This window comes from Ursus arctos, unplaced genomic scaffold, assembly GCF_023065955.2.
Source record: "Ursus arctos isolate Adak ecotype North America unplaced genomic scaffold, UrsArc2.0 scaffold_36, whole genome shotgun sequence".
In the NCBI taxonomy this organism is placed as follows: domain Eukaryota; kingdom Metazoa; phylum Chordata; class Mammalia; order Carnivora; family Ursidae; genus Ursus; species Ursus arctos.
In genome coordinates, this window is record NW_026623050.1 from 186,497 (window position 1) to 203,658 (window position 17,162).

The 17,162-nt window shown below is 35.1% G+C and overlaps 1 protein-coding gene across 2 annotated transcripts in view; it reads left to right on the plus strand.

Moving 5' to 3' along the window:
- The window catches only part of KATNBL1 (katanin regulatory subunit B1 like 1), a 40,950-nt gene extending 24,680 nt beyond the window's left edge, over positions 1 to 16,270 (plus strand). The window contains exons 2-10 of one of the 2 annotated variants that reach the window (XM_026480086.4): positions 1,374 to 1,504; positions 2,434 to 2,474; positions 3,860 to 4,139; positions 8,394 to 8,512; positions 9,418 to 9,468; positions 9,558 to 9,647; positions 9,998 to 10,087; positions 10,892 to 10,985; positions 12,512 to 16,270. In XM_026480086.4, coding sequence (XP_026335871.2) covers positions 1,388 to 1,504; positions 2,434 to 2,474; positions 3,860 to 4,139; positions 8,394 to 8,512; positions 9,418 to 9,468; positions 9,558 to 9,647; positions 9,998 to 10,087; positions 10,892 to 10,985; positions 12,512 to 12,544 — 915 coding nt within the window. In that variant the 5' untranslated portion in view covers positions 1,374 to 1,387 and the 3' untranslated portion in view covers positions 12,545 to 16,270. The remainder of the gene's footprint in view (positions 1 to 1,373; positions 1,505 to 2,433; positions 2,475 to 3,859; positions 4,140 to 8,393; positions 8,513 to 9,417; positions 9,469 to 9,557; positions 9,648 to 9,997; positions 10,088 to 10,891; positions 10,986 to 12,511) is intronic. The other variant, XM_057306134.1, reaches the window with a different exon arrangement.
- The last annotated feature ends 892 nt before the right edge of the window (positions 16,271 to 17,162 follow it).

A 17,162-nucleotide genomic window follows, 5' to 3' on the forward strand; every position in this document is an offset into this window, starting at 1 on the left:
AGATTTGGCTTTCTCAGATCTGCTGTCATTTATCACGCTCTTCAGTTTCCAAAATGTTACTGCCATCAGCTCATCTTTTCTTCTTTGTCCTTATGGATTTTATGCCTTTAAAAACCTTTTACTATCATTGTAATGGGGCTTCAGGGAAGAGTAGGAGTAATTGCTTATGTTTAGTCCATTATCTTTAATAATAAAAGTCCCCCTTTCTTTAAAAAAGAAAAGCTTACCTTGTGCAAACAATCCTTTATGATCCAGCTTCTATCTTTCCAGCCTCATTTTTTCTCTGCTACAACGCACCTCCAGCCTAAGCTCCAGTCACATGCATCTTCTTAAGAGATTGCCAAACAAACCATGTTGCTTCATGCCTTTCAGTTCTGCACATGCTATTTTTTCAATGTGCTATTTGTCCTTTAAGTCTCTGCTCAGTGAAGCTTTGCTGACTCACATGACTGCCCCTCTGTTGCAGTGTTTATTGTATTACTGTAATTATTTATTTTTTAAAAAAGTCTCTTCCTAAAGATTTTTTAATCTGGGGGTGCAGCGGGAAGGGATGTCCATGGATTAATGGCAGGAAATCTTAGAATACCCTGAAATTATTTGCAAATTTTCATGTGTTTGTGCATATTTTTGGAAAATTCTCTAAAGCGGATTTTCTTCTAAGAGTGTGCATCAGAAATGCTGTGGAGCTTCTTAAAAATATAATTGCTGGGGCGCCTGGGTGGCGCAGTCGTTAAGCGTCTGCCTTCTGCTCAGGGCGTGATCCCAGCGTTCTGGGATCAAGTCCCACATTAGGCTTCTCCGCTAGGAGCCTGCTTCTTCCTCTCCCACTCCCCCTGCTTGTGTTCTCTCTCTCACTGACTGTCTCTCTGTCAAATAAATAAATAAAATCTTTAAAAAAAAAAAAAAGAAAAATTTAAGGGTTAGGCATAAAACAAGTCAGATAATATATAGTTTGAGTTTTGTTCCTCTGCTGCTTGTAGTTGTATTTGACCCAGTGATTTGATTCAAAAACTAGGCTTCTATACATTTGGATGTCATTGATACTTACTGTATAGACCTGATTTCATAACCTGTAAATTTAAATTTAATATATGGCTAGTGATATAGAAAATGGGGACATTGACATGTTGCATTGGCAAAAAATATATGCCATATTATTGTTAACTGGCTTCAAATAGGAGTCTAATTTAATTTCCTGGAATGCCCTGCCTTGTGTTTCCTCTGTTTAAGGTTTTAAAAAGTGTATAAATTAGAACTGTGTCCTCTGCTTTACTCATAAACCTCTTTTACATAGTGTTGTATTTTTATATGTCTGTTAATGATCAGGCTCTTTTGCTTTTTTTATTTTCCATTATTTTTGTTTTATTGTTTAGGTATTTAAGAGATTATGGCATCTGAAGCCCACAATGTTAAAAAACGAGCCTTTTGTAATAACATTGAGGATCATTCCACTGATCTTCCTAGAAAAAGGATCTCTAATTTTACTAATAAGAACATGAAGGAGGTAAGTGCATGGTTCTAGGTAGTGGGTAAGACAGTATCTTAATCTTTTCTTGCTACTATCGTAGACTGGGTGACTTCTAAACAACGGAAATTTATTTCCCACAGTTCTGGAGGCTGGGCAGAAGCCTGAGCGAGATAAAGGCACTGGCCAGTTTGGTGTCTGGTTAGAGCCTCTTTCCTGGCTCATAGTTGGCTATCTTCTCTGCTGTGTCCTCACATGGTAGAAGGGGCAAAAGAGCTCCCTGGGGTCTCTTTTATAAGGGCAGTAATCCCATTCATGAGGGTACCACCCTCATGACCTAATCACCTCCCAGAGTCCCCACCTTCTAATATCATTCATTTTGGGCATTAGGATTTCAACATGAATTTTGAGGAGACATGGTCATTCAGTACATCACAGATTGTTTAAACTGATAAGTCTGTGGATAGTTTTGGTTAAATCATTTAAACAATAGGAAGATGATAATTTGCTTAATCTCCCAGAATTAAGTGGAATTAATGAAATATTGAAAACTGTTTATATTCCAAAAGCTCTAAAAACTTTATGGACAGTATGCTGTTTTGATATGATATCATGTGAATATTACAGTTTGATTCTAAAGAGGAGTCTCGGAGGTGCTTTTTTTTCCACCATTGCAGGGCTCATTCATGCTGATATAATTTCCTTTAAACAATATTAAAAGTCAACGCACTTATTAAGTACCATGTAAGTAAAATATATGACTAGTGGCATGGAAAATAGGGAAATAGATATGTTGCTCTGTCAAATATACCTACACACAGTGTTGTTGTAACTACAGACTGAAACTGCAGATTTAATCTGAAAACCTTAACTGTGGAATTTCAGATTTGTTGATATCAATTGCAGAATTTACACAGCTTCACAGAAGAACTTAAATATGCTGTTAACTATCTACTTTTCTTTTTCAGGTTAAGAAATCTCCAAAACAGTTGGCTGCTTACATAAATAGGTAAGAGCTTCTTTAAAGTTTGTGGGAAACAGAAATATTGAAAGCTAGGTAAGAATGAAAAAGAAGGGAAAAAAAAGTCTTCTCTTTTATTATAATAAGTAACTTATTGTCAGGTAGCTCTTTTGTGCCAGTCACTGTGGAAGACACATCAGTATTATCTCTAATCCTTACAACAGTCCTACTAGAAAGGTATCATTGCCCCTACCAGTTGATGAGAAAAACTAACGATTTGTGATTTGTTCAGGGTCATACAGCCAGAAAGTGGTAAAAGTGGAATTCATTCCCAGATCTTTTGAACCCTGAAAGCACTTTCTACTAAACTACTGGTTCTCAAAATGCTTCTGAGGACAATGGGGGTCCCTGGAACCCCAATTAGTTAGTTTATGAGGTCAAGACTATATTCGTAACAATAACATTAATTCACCTTCTTCATTTTCACTCTTACAAATAGAATTTTCCAGGGGCTACATGATATTTGATACCATGGTAGATTGAATGCAGAAACAGATATGAGAATCTAGCTGTTTTAACTAAATATTAGAGATTTTGCACAAATGTAAAGAACAGTGCCATTCTTACCACTATATTTCGTTTTGGAAAATGGGTTAGTTTGGGGATTTTTTTGGTAAAATATTCTGTTAATATGTAATAAGCTTATTATTTCTTAAACGAATCAGTAAGTTTTCTCAGTTTCAGTGTCTGATACAGTAAATATCAGTAGATACTGCCCACATAAAAAAATTCTTTTCAAACCTCAATAATTTTTAAGAGTTGCAAGGTATCCTGAGGCCAAAATGTTTGAGACTCACCATATAAAACTGTGAGATTTGCTCTATTGTGTTTTATCTTACTTAAACAAATTAAATATACTTAAGTTTAATCAAAGTAAGTATTCTTAGGGCGCCTGGTGACTCAGTCTTTTAAGCATCTGTCTTCGGCTCAGGCATGATCCCAGGATCCTGGGATCAAGCTCTGGACTGGGCACCCTGCTCAGTGGGGAGCCTGCTTCTCCTTCTTCCTCAAACTCTCCCCCTGCTCTTGCTTTCGCTTCCTCTGTCTCTCTCAAATGAATAAATTAAAAAAATCTTTAAAATATATATGCATATTCAAATTCGCCCAACTCAAATATAAATATCTAGTTATGCTTCTTCAGTTTCATTTGGTATGAAGTATCATCCTTTTCATTGCTTTTCAGATGGTTTGGAATTTTTTCCCTTTTATTTTCCTTTTTGATTTAAGAGTTAAGGTTTTTAAAATTCTGTTTACTTCTAATTTTGTGATTTGTGATTACAAAATGTGACCTATTAAATCTTTCTTCTTAAAAAGTTGTGAAGGTTTTCATGTAGTTCTTTTTCACTTATTAAGCAAATCAATTCTTCTTACAGAACAGTTGGACAAGCTGTGAAAAGCCCAGATAAACTACATAAGGTGATCTATCGCAGAAAGAAAGTGTATCATCCTTTTCCAAATCCTTCTTACAGAAAAAAACAGTCCCCTAGAAGTGGGGGCTGTGACATGGCAAATAAAGAAAATGAACTGGCTTGTGCAGGTCACCTGCCTGAAAAATTACGCCATGATAGTCGAACATATTTGGTTAACTCCAGTGATTCTGGTTCTTCACAGACAGAAAGCCCATCATCAAAATATAGTGGGTTTTTTTCTGAGGTAAGTCATTTAAATGAGCTTAACTTTATTCCTATTATACTATTCGCTTTTTTCTTTGTCATATTCTGCCTGTTGAATTCAGACTCTTTGAGTGATTCTAACTCCCTGAGACAGTTTTCTAGATTAACCAAATTTGAATCAGTAGTTACTCCATTTCACTAAGTTAGTGATATCTGAGATGGAATGCAATGGTTGACAAGCTGCTATAAATATTCAAAATGGCAAGTTGGCCAGCAGAGATTTAAAGGAAAGGAGAAGAAGACATCTTGCCTAAAAAATAGACAACCAAAGCCAGTTATCCAGGAACAAACGTTTTGCTTGGCTATCAGAATTGCCATTGAAGGCTTTGTTCAGGCAAACCTGCAGAGGTTTGCTACTATTCTAGCTCAGGTAAAATTGGTTGTTTGAACAGGCTCAAGGGAATTTGGGGGTGGGGAGGTGGGGGAGGGCGGTAATAGAAATATTCTAAAACTGGATTGTAATGATGGTTGTATAATTCTGTAAATTTATTAAAAATCATATTATATACTTTCAATGGGAGAGTTTTATGATATAACACCTCAAAAAAAGTTTTTTTTTAAAAATGGTCATTTGAGGGGTGCCTGGGTGGCACAGTTGTTAAGCGTCTGCCTTCGGCTCAGGGCGTGATCCCGGCGTTATGGGACCGAGCCCCACATCAGGCTCCTCCGCTAGGAGCCTGCTTCTTCCTCTCCCACTCCCCCTGCCTGTGTTCCCTCTCTCGCTGGCTGTCTCTGTCAGATAAATAAATAAAATCTTTAAAAAAAAAAAAAAAAGGTCATTTGAAGGAATAGTTAGGTAAAGTTTAATAATTATTAATAACATGTTTTTTGTGTATGTTGTAAAAAATGAACCCAAAGGAAAAAATTATTCATAATCTCAACATTTGGAAATAACAGTATTAAATTTTTGATATATCTTTTTTCTTCATATTGTACGTGTTGCTTGATTACTTGATTTTTATGTTTAATAAATTTGGATTTTTCCACGTAATTAAATAATTCTACAATTTTTTGATGGATACATAACAATTTCTTTTACTATGATTTAGTACACTTAGTATTATTTCTATCTGGCATGACAGCTTGAAAAATATTTTCTGTGGCATGCAAACTAAAATATTTTTTTAAGGATTTATTTATTGAGAGAGAGTGCACATGCACGAGTTGGGGGAAGGGCAAAGAGAGAGGGAGAGAGAATCTTAAGTGGACTCCCGGCTGAGTGTGGAGCCCCACACAGGGCTCCATGGCACAAACTGAGATCATGACCTGAGCGGAAAGCAAGAGTCCAACACTCAATCAACTGAGCCACCCGGGCACCCCAGAAAAAAGTTTTTTTTAATTAAAATGGTCGTAAGTGTGTAGGTGAATGAAAATGTGCATCACGTTTAGGGTAATAATTACAAGTAAATAAGATGAAAGAAAGGTGGAAATTTAAATGTTTAAAAAGTAAAAACCATAATGAAATGATGCAAAAAAAGATTGTATTTGCCAGTGAATATCTTCCTATTTGTAAAAATAAGATCCTGGAGTAATAGAAAGTAATTCCAGGAGAAGTGAAGAAAGTGCACGTAGTATCTGTGAGAAGAAAGGAAGCAGGGGGGCACTGGGTGGCTCAGTCGCTTAAGCCTCTGACTCTTTGTTTCCACTCAGGTCATGATCTCAGGGTCCTAAGATGAGTTCTGTGTAGGGCTCTGTGCTCAGGGTGGAGTCTGCTTGGGATTCTTTCCCTTTTCCCCCTCCCTCCCCTTCTGTCTCTCCATGTGTTTATGCCTGTGCTCATACTCTCTCAAGTAAATAAATAAAATCTTTAAAAAAAAAAAAAAGGGAGAATTTGACTTAATAGTGAATTATCATGGACCCTGGAGAATAGGATGGTAACCAAACTTAGTATTAAAGAGAATCGCTGTCATGCTAATTCATTCACAAATAACCTTTGAAGGCTCCCAGCTGTGCATGCATTCTGCAGACTCTGAGGAGTTACATCAACAGAGGAGAAACAGACAGTGCTCCTGCTTTCATGCAGTTATAGAAGTGATGGGGCCAACACCAGTCACATAGTCAAAGAAACTACATACTCTGAAGGAAAAGAATATATGACTATATAACCCAGAAATCTGGCCTAGATTTGGACCTAGGTTGGTTCATCAGTTGAATTGAGGGAATGAACATTCTGAGTGCAAATACCTTTAAAAAAAAAAAAGAAAAGAAAGCTTCCGTTGTGCATTTGAATTAGTGCCGTGGTGAGTCCTTTTTTCAAGGTCCCCCTTTTAATTTGCTCTCATTTTGAGTACTTTGCACAAACCTTCCTTAACATGACACTTAATAAGTTTATTGATCTTTTGTTATTTTTTTTAAGATTTATTTATTTTGAGAGAGAGCGCGCGCGCGCGTGCGTGCGCATTCGTGCGCATTCGTGCATGCAGTGGGGAGGGGCAGAGGGAGAGAGAGTTAAGCAAACTGAGTTGAGCACAGAGCCCAATGCAGGGTTTGATCTCACAACCCTGAGATCAAACCTGAGCCAAAACCAAGAGTTGGTTGTTTAACCAACTGTGCCACCCAGGAACCTCTGATCTTTCCTTATTTCAAACCTTTTTTACTGACTCACTAGTGCCTGCTCTAAAACCTTAATCTAAACGTGGTAACATTATTTTGTCCAAGTTCAAATACAAATAACCTTTTGACCCAACAGTTTTATGCCTAGGTGTATACCCAAGAGAATTGTAAATATATGTCCACACAAACACTTACAAACAGATGTTCATAACGTTCATAATAGCCCAAAGTGGAAACATTCCAAATGTCCTTCACCCGATGTATGGATAAATAAAATGTCATATATTCATACGGTGGAATATCATTTGACCATTATAAAGGAGTTAAGTACCAGTATATGCTACACTATGTATAAACCTTGAAAACATTATGCTGTGTGAAAGAAGCCACATAAAAAAGGCCACATATTGTATAATTCAATTTATATGAACTGCCTAGACTAGGTAAAGTCACAGAGGCAAAAAATAGATTAATGGTTGCCAGGGGCTGGAAAGAAAGGAGAATGGAGTTTAGGGTTTCTCTTAGGGATGATGAAAATACTGATTTTAAAATTGATTGTGGTGATGGTTGTACAATCCACAGATATACTAAAAACTACCAAATTGTACATTTTAAGTGGTTAAGTTTTATGGTATGTGAATTATATCTTAATCTGTTGTTTAAAAAAATGGATCTAGTTGTTCTAGTGGTTCTAAAATTAATCTTACCGAAATATTTGTACAAGTGTACATATTTGCATACATAAGGATCTCCACTGATGCGTAGTTTTAATAGGGAAAAATCAGAATCAATCTAAATAAATTATGGTATATAACAACTGGAGACAATATAATTGTTTTTTGAAAATGAGGTTGATCTATGTTTTGACATTAAAATCCTTATAATATATAAGTGAAAAACAAGGTTTTCAAAAATACAGATATTAATATTTTAATTTTATATCTATCTAATTTGTATGTCTAGAAAATGGTTTGGAAAGATATATGCCAGTCTATTAACTGTAATTACTTCTGGGAAGTGTTTCAATAGGAACATATTCCCTTTATTAAAAAAAATGAGTGAATGAATTTAAATACTGGTTATGGAACTGAATTTTTTGATTCCTTTCTCGTGTTATTCAGTTGATAATGACAAGCCTGCATATATTTACCTTTTCCTTTAATCCACATAATAAATTAAATCCTAAATTTGTAGGTGAGTTAAAAATAATTTATTTTACAAATTATTGAGATTTAAAAAGAAAATGGTAGCAAATAAAAAGTATTGATAAAAAAGAAACAAGTCTAAATTTATTCAGATCATTTGTTTACTATGTTCAACTGCAACATTCCTTTTGTGGGGTCAGTGAAAGGAGTCACCTCTGCATAATTTTAAAATATGTCTACCAGAATAATTTAATTGGAAAAAAATGGTTTCATGTCATGTTTCAGTGTGCTTTTTTTTTTTTTTAAGATTTTATTTATTTATTTGACAGAGAGGCAGCCAGCGAGAGAGGGAACACAAGCAGGGGGAGTGGGAGAGGGAGAAGCAGGTTCCCAGCAGAACAGGGAGCCCGATGCGGGGCTCGATCCCAGGACTCCGGGATCACGCCCTGAGCCGAAGGCAGACGCTTAATGGCTGACTGAGCCACCCAGGCGCTTCTTCAGTGTGCTTTTTAACAAATTAGATTACTGCCTTTCAGGTTTCTCAGGACCATGAAACAATGGCACAGGTTTTGTTCAGCAGGAATTTAAGATTGAATGTAGCTTTAACATTCTGGAGAAAGAGAAGTATAAGTGAACTTGTAGCTTATTTGGTGAGGTAAGTGTGGCCTTTTATGCTTTTATTCAATTAAAGTAATTTCCATGTTTTATCTTGATTTGCCTCTTCTTTTTTATGTTATACTGGCTAAAATTGTAAACTTCTTGACTTTAGCTTCAGTAGCAACAATATAGTTTAAATTACATTTATCACCAGTCTAAGAGTAACCAAAATACAGAAAATCATCTGTTTCATCATATTGAACAAAGCTATTACCTTCTTTAAGATTCTTATGTATAAAACTAGGAGATACCAGTATGGGGAAAGTAACCTTTTAAAAATCCCCTTTGAGTCAAAATTTTAAGCATGGCTTTCCTCAGTATATTCAAGACTCTTCTCAAACATTATCTCCGCCCCCCCCCCACCCCAGAGTGGGGGCAGGCGGGGAGCGTGGGATGGGGGGGAAAGGTGGGGGTGGTAACAGGTGGGCAGAGAGGTAGAGAGAGATTTTTTGAGCAGGCTTTGTGCTCAGAGCCCCACATGGGGCTAGATCTCACATTCCTGAAATCATGACCTGAGCCAAAATCAAAAGTTGGGTGCTTAACCATCTGAGCCAACCAGACACCCCACTTCTCCAATATTATCTTAATGAGGCCTTCCCTTTCCACCTTATTTAAAAATACATATTTCTTCACTCCCTGTCTCTCCTATTTTATTTTTTCCGTACCACTTGCTACCATCAACTTGCTGTATATATTTTGCTTGTTATCTGTCTGCCTCCTTCCACACCCCATCCCCCCACACACACTCTGAAATACAAGTGCTATCTCCTGTTTAGTGTTGCATCCCCAGCACCTGGCTCATCCTAGAGACTCAGATTATTTGCTGAATGAGTAAATTTCTCAAAAGCAGTGTGAAGGTTATAAATAAGAAAATCAGCTCTCCAAACCGTTTTGTACCCACAGGATAGAAGACCTTGGAGTTGTTGTGGATTGCCTTCCTGTGCTCACCAATAGGTAAAAAAAAGAATATGTTTCAGAAAAAAAGTAAGTTTGAAGGAGGACAAATGACTGTTCATATTTTTACAACTTTGTATTTATTTTAGTTTACAGGAAGAAAAACAGTACATCTCACTTGGCTGCTGTGTAGATTTGTTGCCTCTAGTAAAGTCCCTACTTAAAAGCAAATTTGAAGAGTAAGTGCTAATGTGACTCTCAATTCATTTTTCTCTTTCAACATCCTTGGTTTTGTTTCTTGTGAGTGCGTAGTGGTAGACTGAGTTCCATGAGACATGCATGGTTTCTGTTTTCAAGGAGCTTGTAGCCCAATTAAGAAAAGAATACGAAATGATTAAAGAATAATTACAAAAGCATCTATAAACAACTTACATAAAATATAGCTTTTGAAAGTAGTGAAATAAAATTTTTAAAGGGGAAAGATCAGTGTGTGTATGTGCTTTTTGAGGTGGGGGCAGAGTATGTATCTTTTTTTGTAAAGGCTTGTTGAGTGAAAACACTTGAATTCTGTAACAAAATGTCATTTCAGATATATAATAGTTGGTTTAAACTGGCTTCAAGCAGTCATAAAAAGGTGGTGGTCAGAACTATCATCCACAACAGAAATTATAAATGATGGGTGAGTATATCTTTAAAAATAAACTCAGTCTAATAAAAATTTTTTTCAGAAAAGCAGTTTGATTAAACTAGGTGATAATTCTATTCCATGATCATCATTAAATAATAATGTATTTTCTTCATTTTCAGAGAAATATTAAATTGGAATAGTGTTCACATGTGAAATTACACATGGAAGTTGAATTCCAGAGCCCAGTAACTGCCCCCTCCCTGGCAGAACCTTACACTTCATTTTAGAAGGAAAAAGCACAATAGTGATTTAACCCTCAGACCTCTTATAATGAATAAGGGAGAAAGAAAAGAGATGGCTTTTGGTGGGTTAAATATTGAGGCATAGGGATGGAAGCATCCTGCATCCTATAGGTCTTTTGATTACCTAGACATTAACCTGAAAATCCAATGTGGATGGTTATAACTCTAAAAACTGTACTATAATCATCATAATTTGAATATTACCTTGATGTAAAAATGTGTGAGTATTCTACCAGATGAACCAGATTATCATGAAGCTGCAAAAAAATATCTCCCAAGTCTTCCTAAAGATTTTCTCTCTAGGCTCTCAAAAATTTCCTACTTCATAGCTAAGACCAGGTTGTCCAAATGCTCCAAATGCCTAGTTTTCTTTCCTGCTTTAACAAATAAGTAATCTTTAACTTCCATAGTTGGCAAGTATTATTTTAAAGAGTTGCTTGATTTCCAGTGGTACAATTTCTCCTGATAAATACTTAAAAAATTTAAAAACTGTGTTAAGTGTATTTACTAAGTCCATATTCTTATATTTGCGTTCTTTCTTCTTTTCTCATAGAAATATTCAGATTTTAAAACAACAATTAAGTGGCTTATGGGAACAGGAAAACCATCTTACTTTGGTTCCAGGATATACTGGTAATATAGCCAAGGTAATCTACACTGAAGCTTAAAAACTTAAGCTTAAAATCTCTATTTAAACTTAATTAAATATTAGAAATAATATATTAGTATTATGCATTTATAAATGAAGTCTTTCAAATATCCAATACAGTACTATTCTAATAAGGCCTAAAGTCAGTTTCGTATTTATATATGCTTAAGGTCCTCTCAATATGAATATGACTTTGGCAAGAAACACAGGAATTAGCCATTGAATGTGTTTCAGATGCAGCTGTGGAAATGATGTGCTAGAGGGAATTTAATGAACTAACTCCAATTAGAGAAAGGGTTAAGAACCCAGGTTAGGAAGGCATCCGAAAAACAGTGACACTCAGGAAGCAAGGGGTGAAGAATGTAATCAAATGGTTTCAGGGTATTATTTTTTACTTGGCTTTTTCTAATGTCATGCTTTTGCGAAAGTAAATTTTCAAATCACAGTGTGAATTTGACATTGTTCTTTATTTTCTTATCTCTTAAGGGAAAAGGTGCATTGCTAATTTGGATTTTAATATTTAAACTCCAGAAATCATTGGTAGTTAAAATATAATTGCAGGAGGAAAAAAATCACTATTAAGAAATATTTGCACCCTTTTACTGGGCATACTGCTATCATAAATGGGCATTACTCAGAAATATACAAGCATTCTTTAGTTTAAAAAATACAGTATCCTAAGTAAGAGGTATTATGTTATGGACTTAGTTGTGAAATTCTCCTTGGATACCTTCAAGAAAAGAAGCAAAATGATGGATCAAACAAGTGTGTGACCACTGGGTATAATTTTACTCTGTAGAATTCTTAATGATGAAAATCTCATAAACAAATACCAATTTCCAGTTTTTTGTTGTTTTAGTTTGTTCTTTCAGTAACGGGGGGAAATGAAGTAAAAGTTGATAAAAAATTGATCGAGAGCGTGTATTATATGTCACCTTGTTCTGGAGGCACCTTGCATTCTTGTTAGTAGTACTGAAAAAATACTGTCTCCTTAGAAATTTGCTTTCAATTACAATTTCTTACAAAGAGAGAGGCTTTATTGTGATTATGACCTTAGATACTGTATTTATTATTGAAGACAATATTGAGTGATTTAAAAAGTTCTGTGAAGTTCCTTAAATTGTGATAAAACCTCCTTTACAGTATTAAGCCTTCAGTTGTAATTTTTCAAGGGTAGAAATCAGAAAGGCTGCCATCAGGCCGGCCTAGAGTGTATATGCACTGAAGGGATTGCTGGGAATGGTTTTAATGACCTTGCTTAGCTATAAAAGCAGAGTTGTTTGATTACAGAGCCAGGACATTCACTCAGCACCTAACAGACATTTGTCGCGCGTGTACTGTATGCTGGACGCTATGCTCAACAACGTGCAGCTAGAACCGTTCAGTAGGACACATGTTTTACCCTCGGAAGGTCACAGAAGGAAGCTAAAGCACACCAAGTGACAAGAAGGGAGAAGAAAGTGGGGTATGCATATGTGTATTTCCTGTACCAGCTAATGAAGTGTTTTTGTTTTGTTTTCTAAGGATGTAGATGCTTATTTATTACAGTTGCATTGACAGACTTCATCTGCTAAAGAGCATTTGATTATTCAGAACGTCCCCAGACTAAGATTTCCATAAAAAAAAAAAAGTCTCTCATCTGAGAACTGTGAACTGTGGAAGAAATCAAAACCCTTTTTTTTTTTTTTCTTTAAAAAGCCACATATGAAACCACTAACGAAACCCTGACAATCTACTTCACATTGAAGTGGAAAAATATCCAAAAGGAGCAGCTTCAGCTTCAATGAGGTGAAAGTGCACTCTGAAGATTCTTCGTCTTTGCTGCACTTGGGATTTATATGGTTATTTGGTAACATTGTTTAAGAACTACTGGGTCTTAAAGCAATCCTGCATAAGAATATAATTTATACTATGTCAAAAAGAAGACAGGACTTATTAGTAGGAATCACAAAGACCAATCATCGTGACTTTTTTGAAGATTGTGTTTTATAAGAAAACACTTAAATGTGTGCAGCTATTTTCTTATTTTGAAAAGACTTTGCAAGTTTAAAATGTCATAGCAAATAATCAATACTAAAAGTTTGTCCACACTGAGATACTGTGTATACAAATGCCTTAATTATTGATAAGCCAATGTGTATGATACCAATACCTGTTTAAAAAAATTAAAACCAACCATGCTTCTGGCATGATAAAATCATGGAATTAAATCAGGGGTTTCCACTCATGTAGAATGTTGTTAAAACTTACTCCATACCATTTTTAAAACTTGAGAATATTTTTAGTATCTCTGATTTTTTTTTGCCAGAATCATTGTGTCATGTATGTATGTGTTATTCCTATATAAAAGAAAAAGGTGAATATGTATTTGTATGAATGCTTAACTAGAGATGTCCATGGAATTAGCTAATTTATATTCACTTTTTATTGTGTATAGATTCCTAATATTTTCAGTTCTGTATCATTTAAGCTTTCTTCATTTGAGTAAATTCACTAAATATTTCTATTTTTTGCTTTTTTAAATTCTGCTTTTATATCAGTTCTAATCCTTTTTCACTACTAATGTTTTAAAGAATTACATACAGTGCTTTAGAAATGTTTACAGTTAGTGCTGACCTGGTATTCTAAATTCCAACACTTCACTACCTCCTCCAATGGTTGGTATGAAATGCCAGCAGACTGTATGAGGTCTTTTTTTTTTTTATACCATTTTTAGTGTCAGTGAACCCACTTCTGAACAGCTGCATATCTTATCTTGAAGGTGATTGGGATTTAATTACCACTATTGGTGGTTTATGTATCATCTCATCTTTATAAGTCTGAGAGGCATCACTCTGAGTAAAGATTTTTAGTAATTGAATTTCTCTGCAGTAATCCTACAAGCACTTGAATGTAAATCTTTAGCATTTATCCAGTTAGCCACTACTGATGTGAATCCCAAGCAACTTTTTTTAAATTTTTTATTTTAATTTTTTTTATTATGTTAGTCACCATACAGTACATCCCTGGTTTCTGATGTAAAGTTCGATGATTCATTAGTTGCGTATAACACCCAGTGCACCATGCAATACGTGCCCTCCTTACTACCCATCACCGGTCTGTCCCAGTCCCCCACCCCCCTCCCCTCTGAAGCCCTCAGTTCCAAGCAACTTTCTTGCTTTAAAAATGTTATCTTTCACTGAGCTCTATTTTTTGTGTAGCTGTATTTTCATATAGCTATGTATTCCTCACAGTGAACATCAGTTTTAATAATTGGTTTCTTAAGTCTTTAAAATAATTTAAGATTACTGCATCTCTGTGATTTGAGAGTTGAGTTATTTAAGAAGTTGTTTTTCAGGAGGTGGGAAATTGAATCGTAAACCTGCGTCATCTCTGTGAAACCTTAAGATGATGAAATAGAACCTTTCTTTGTTCCTATTCCTTTAGTTATCACTGTCTTATCTAACACTTTGAACCAGTTAACTCAGTTGGAGCATGGTGCTAATGAGGCTAAGGATAGGAGTTCAGTGCTTTTATAAGTTCATTAACTTTGTACACATACACAGAATTATTCGTGGCTACAGATTGCAACTTCTCGTGGGTATGTATCTCGCAATTCAGCTCTTAGTCACAAGGAAGATGATGCGTATAGCTTAGCATAAACCTTTCATTTCAAATGGAAAGACAACTTAAATAATTGATATATGTGATACTATGGACTTTTAATCTAATATTTAAATTAAACATAATGTAATATCTAAAATAGTGTGTCACTATAATTTTCTCTGGGTAAGACCATTTCTAGATAGTATCTTTTAAGAATCAAATTTCAATAAATTTCAGTAAAAATTAGATACAAATACAAATAAAACATAGCAAGAAAAGGTAAAAATCCTGTTAACACCGAGTTCTTGTGTCTAAGTTTGGGTTTGTTGAAGGAGAGTGTACTCGGTGCTGTGTAAGGCGGCAGAGTCTTTAGCTCCCATGTACTGTTCAGTATCACACAACTCCTAATTTCCGTTCTTGGCCTTTGCAGTTTACATGAGTACCTACCTTTCTCAGTTACTGAGTTACGATTAGTATTATTTTTAGTATGATTTTTGGATAAAAGATGTTAGATAAGTAAATGTTGTTGAACATTTTGGTTGCTATTAAGCCCCTCTCATGCTATTTAATCAGAACAGTGTTGATTTGATCTCCAGAAGGAGCCAAAGAAAGTGTTTACAAGTATTTGGCTGTTGTATTGACCCAGATTAGGACACTTGCTGCCTGTCATGCTCATTTGTTATTGTGCTGCTAAGCAGTGCACAGAACAGAGGGGCTACCCGATGTCTCTATGCCTTTTTACCTCTTCTACCTTCTTAGGGACTCTGCACTGGACTGTGCTGACTTTGCAGGTCTAGGGACAGGAAATTTATTGAGGTGATGGAGGGTTATAATCAAGTAATTTGCTTCTACTGGAGATAAAGTGAATGGATTTTGTAACCAGTGGTCATGATCAGAATAAGGATTAAAAGGAAACAAGCATTACCAGATGGGTTTTAAAATTAATCTTTTGGCAGTAATTTCAGAAGTAATTGACACAGATAATTTACTTGAATCCTGAGATGTGAGGATTTGGATATAAATCCTGTATCCACTTTGGGGAATCATTAATATCAGCACTAAACTCTAAGGCCTACTGAGAAATTAAATCTCAATGCCCTTGAACATTCTTGATACGTGTTATGCCGTAATCTTAAAAAATAGTCGTGTAGATTCAGAGAGACATTTCTGGCCTTTGAAGTAGGCCAACTTCGAACATTTCTGTATTTGGCAAGTTGTTGATGTAATTAACAACATTAATGGAAGATTTGTGAAATGATTATTAGCTATTAAATGCTGATAATAGGAATCATATTTAAATAGTCACTTAAATTAATCAAGGAGCTTGAAAAAGCAAATTTTAAGTTAATATTTTAGCAGTCATTCCCAGTTATCTTTCTTCCTATTTAAGAGCAAGATGGTAATATCAGTTGGCCTTCGTTGATTTAAAGAAGAAAAAAAATCATAAGCAACTGACTTAACTGGAGTGATCCAGTTGGACGCACTACTCATCTTTCAATACAAACTTTTATTTTCTGGATTACTTAAAATGGAAATAATATCTCTGGACATTTGTTGGTAGGTATTTATTTACTCCTAGTCATTCTCCCTTAATTTCTAATTCTGACTATGAAAATTGTCATAAAACTTTGTGACCAACTATTCCCGCTCCTTGTTTATTCTGTAACAAGAATATAGAATAAAAATATCATCTGTAAACACTCTGTGCTCCTAATTTGTAAGATAGCTTGCTTGATTCAGCAACAGCATCAAGTATAACAATAAAAACAAATACTGCATATTATATACCCAGTATAACAAGTGTATTTTCCAGTGCTGTACTTAAAATAATATTTAAAATATTGTAGTCAGTATAGTATTCTCTGGGTCAGATCATTGACTTAATAGCATCTGCTAAGATCAAGCATCAGTAAAAATTAAGTACAAATAAAACATAGTATTATACACCACAATATTTTCTCTTACAGACTGTAATCATAAAACACAAAAAAGACAGTGACTGTGTACCAGTTCTATGAAAGGGCAGCCCCAGAGCTACCAGTAATTTTTATAGCAAAGCTTTTATATATTATTGCTTTGATAAACAATTACTATTATCTGAGCTACAGTTTTCAAGTAAGAGATGTCAGGAGTCTAGATGAGGATTCAGCCCCCAAATACATTTGAACTAGTATTGAATTTTTTTTCACATATACGCCATTTATTATACAAGGTATACCTCAAAAAAGTAATAAAGGTCAAAAGAAAAAATGTAAAAGTATCGTTTATAATATAACAAATATGACCCACCTTAAATAAAGCATCACAGATGCAACTGAAATCCCGTGTGTACCTTCCCCTGTCCCATTATTTCCCTCCTCCAGTTCTAAATACAGCCTTTGTCATGCCCCTATGGGTTTTACAATTTTTATGTAAATCGGGTCACACTACACATCCTTCTCTAACTTGCTGGATTTTGCTTAATAATATATTTTTAAGATTCATATCTGTCTATACATATGGCTCTAGTTCATTTGCTTCCAGAGTGATACTCTGTTGTGGAAATATACCCTCATGTATTTGTCCATTTTGCTGGTGATGGACATCCAAG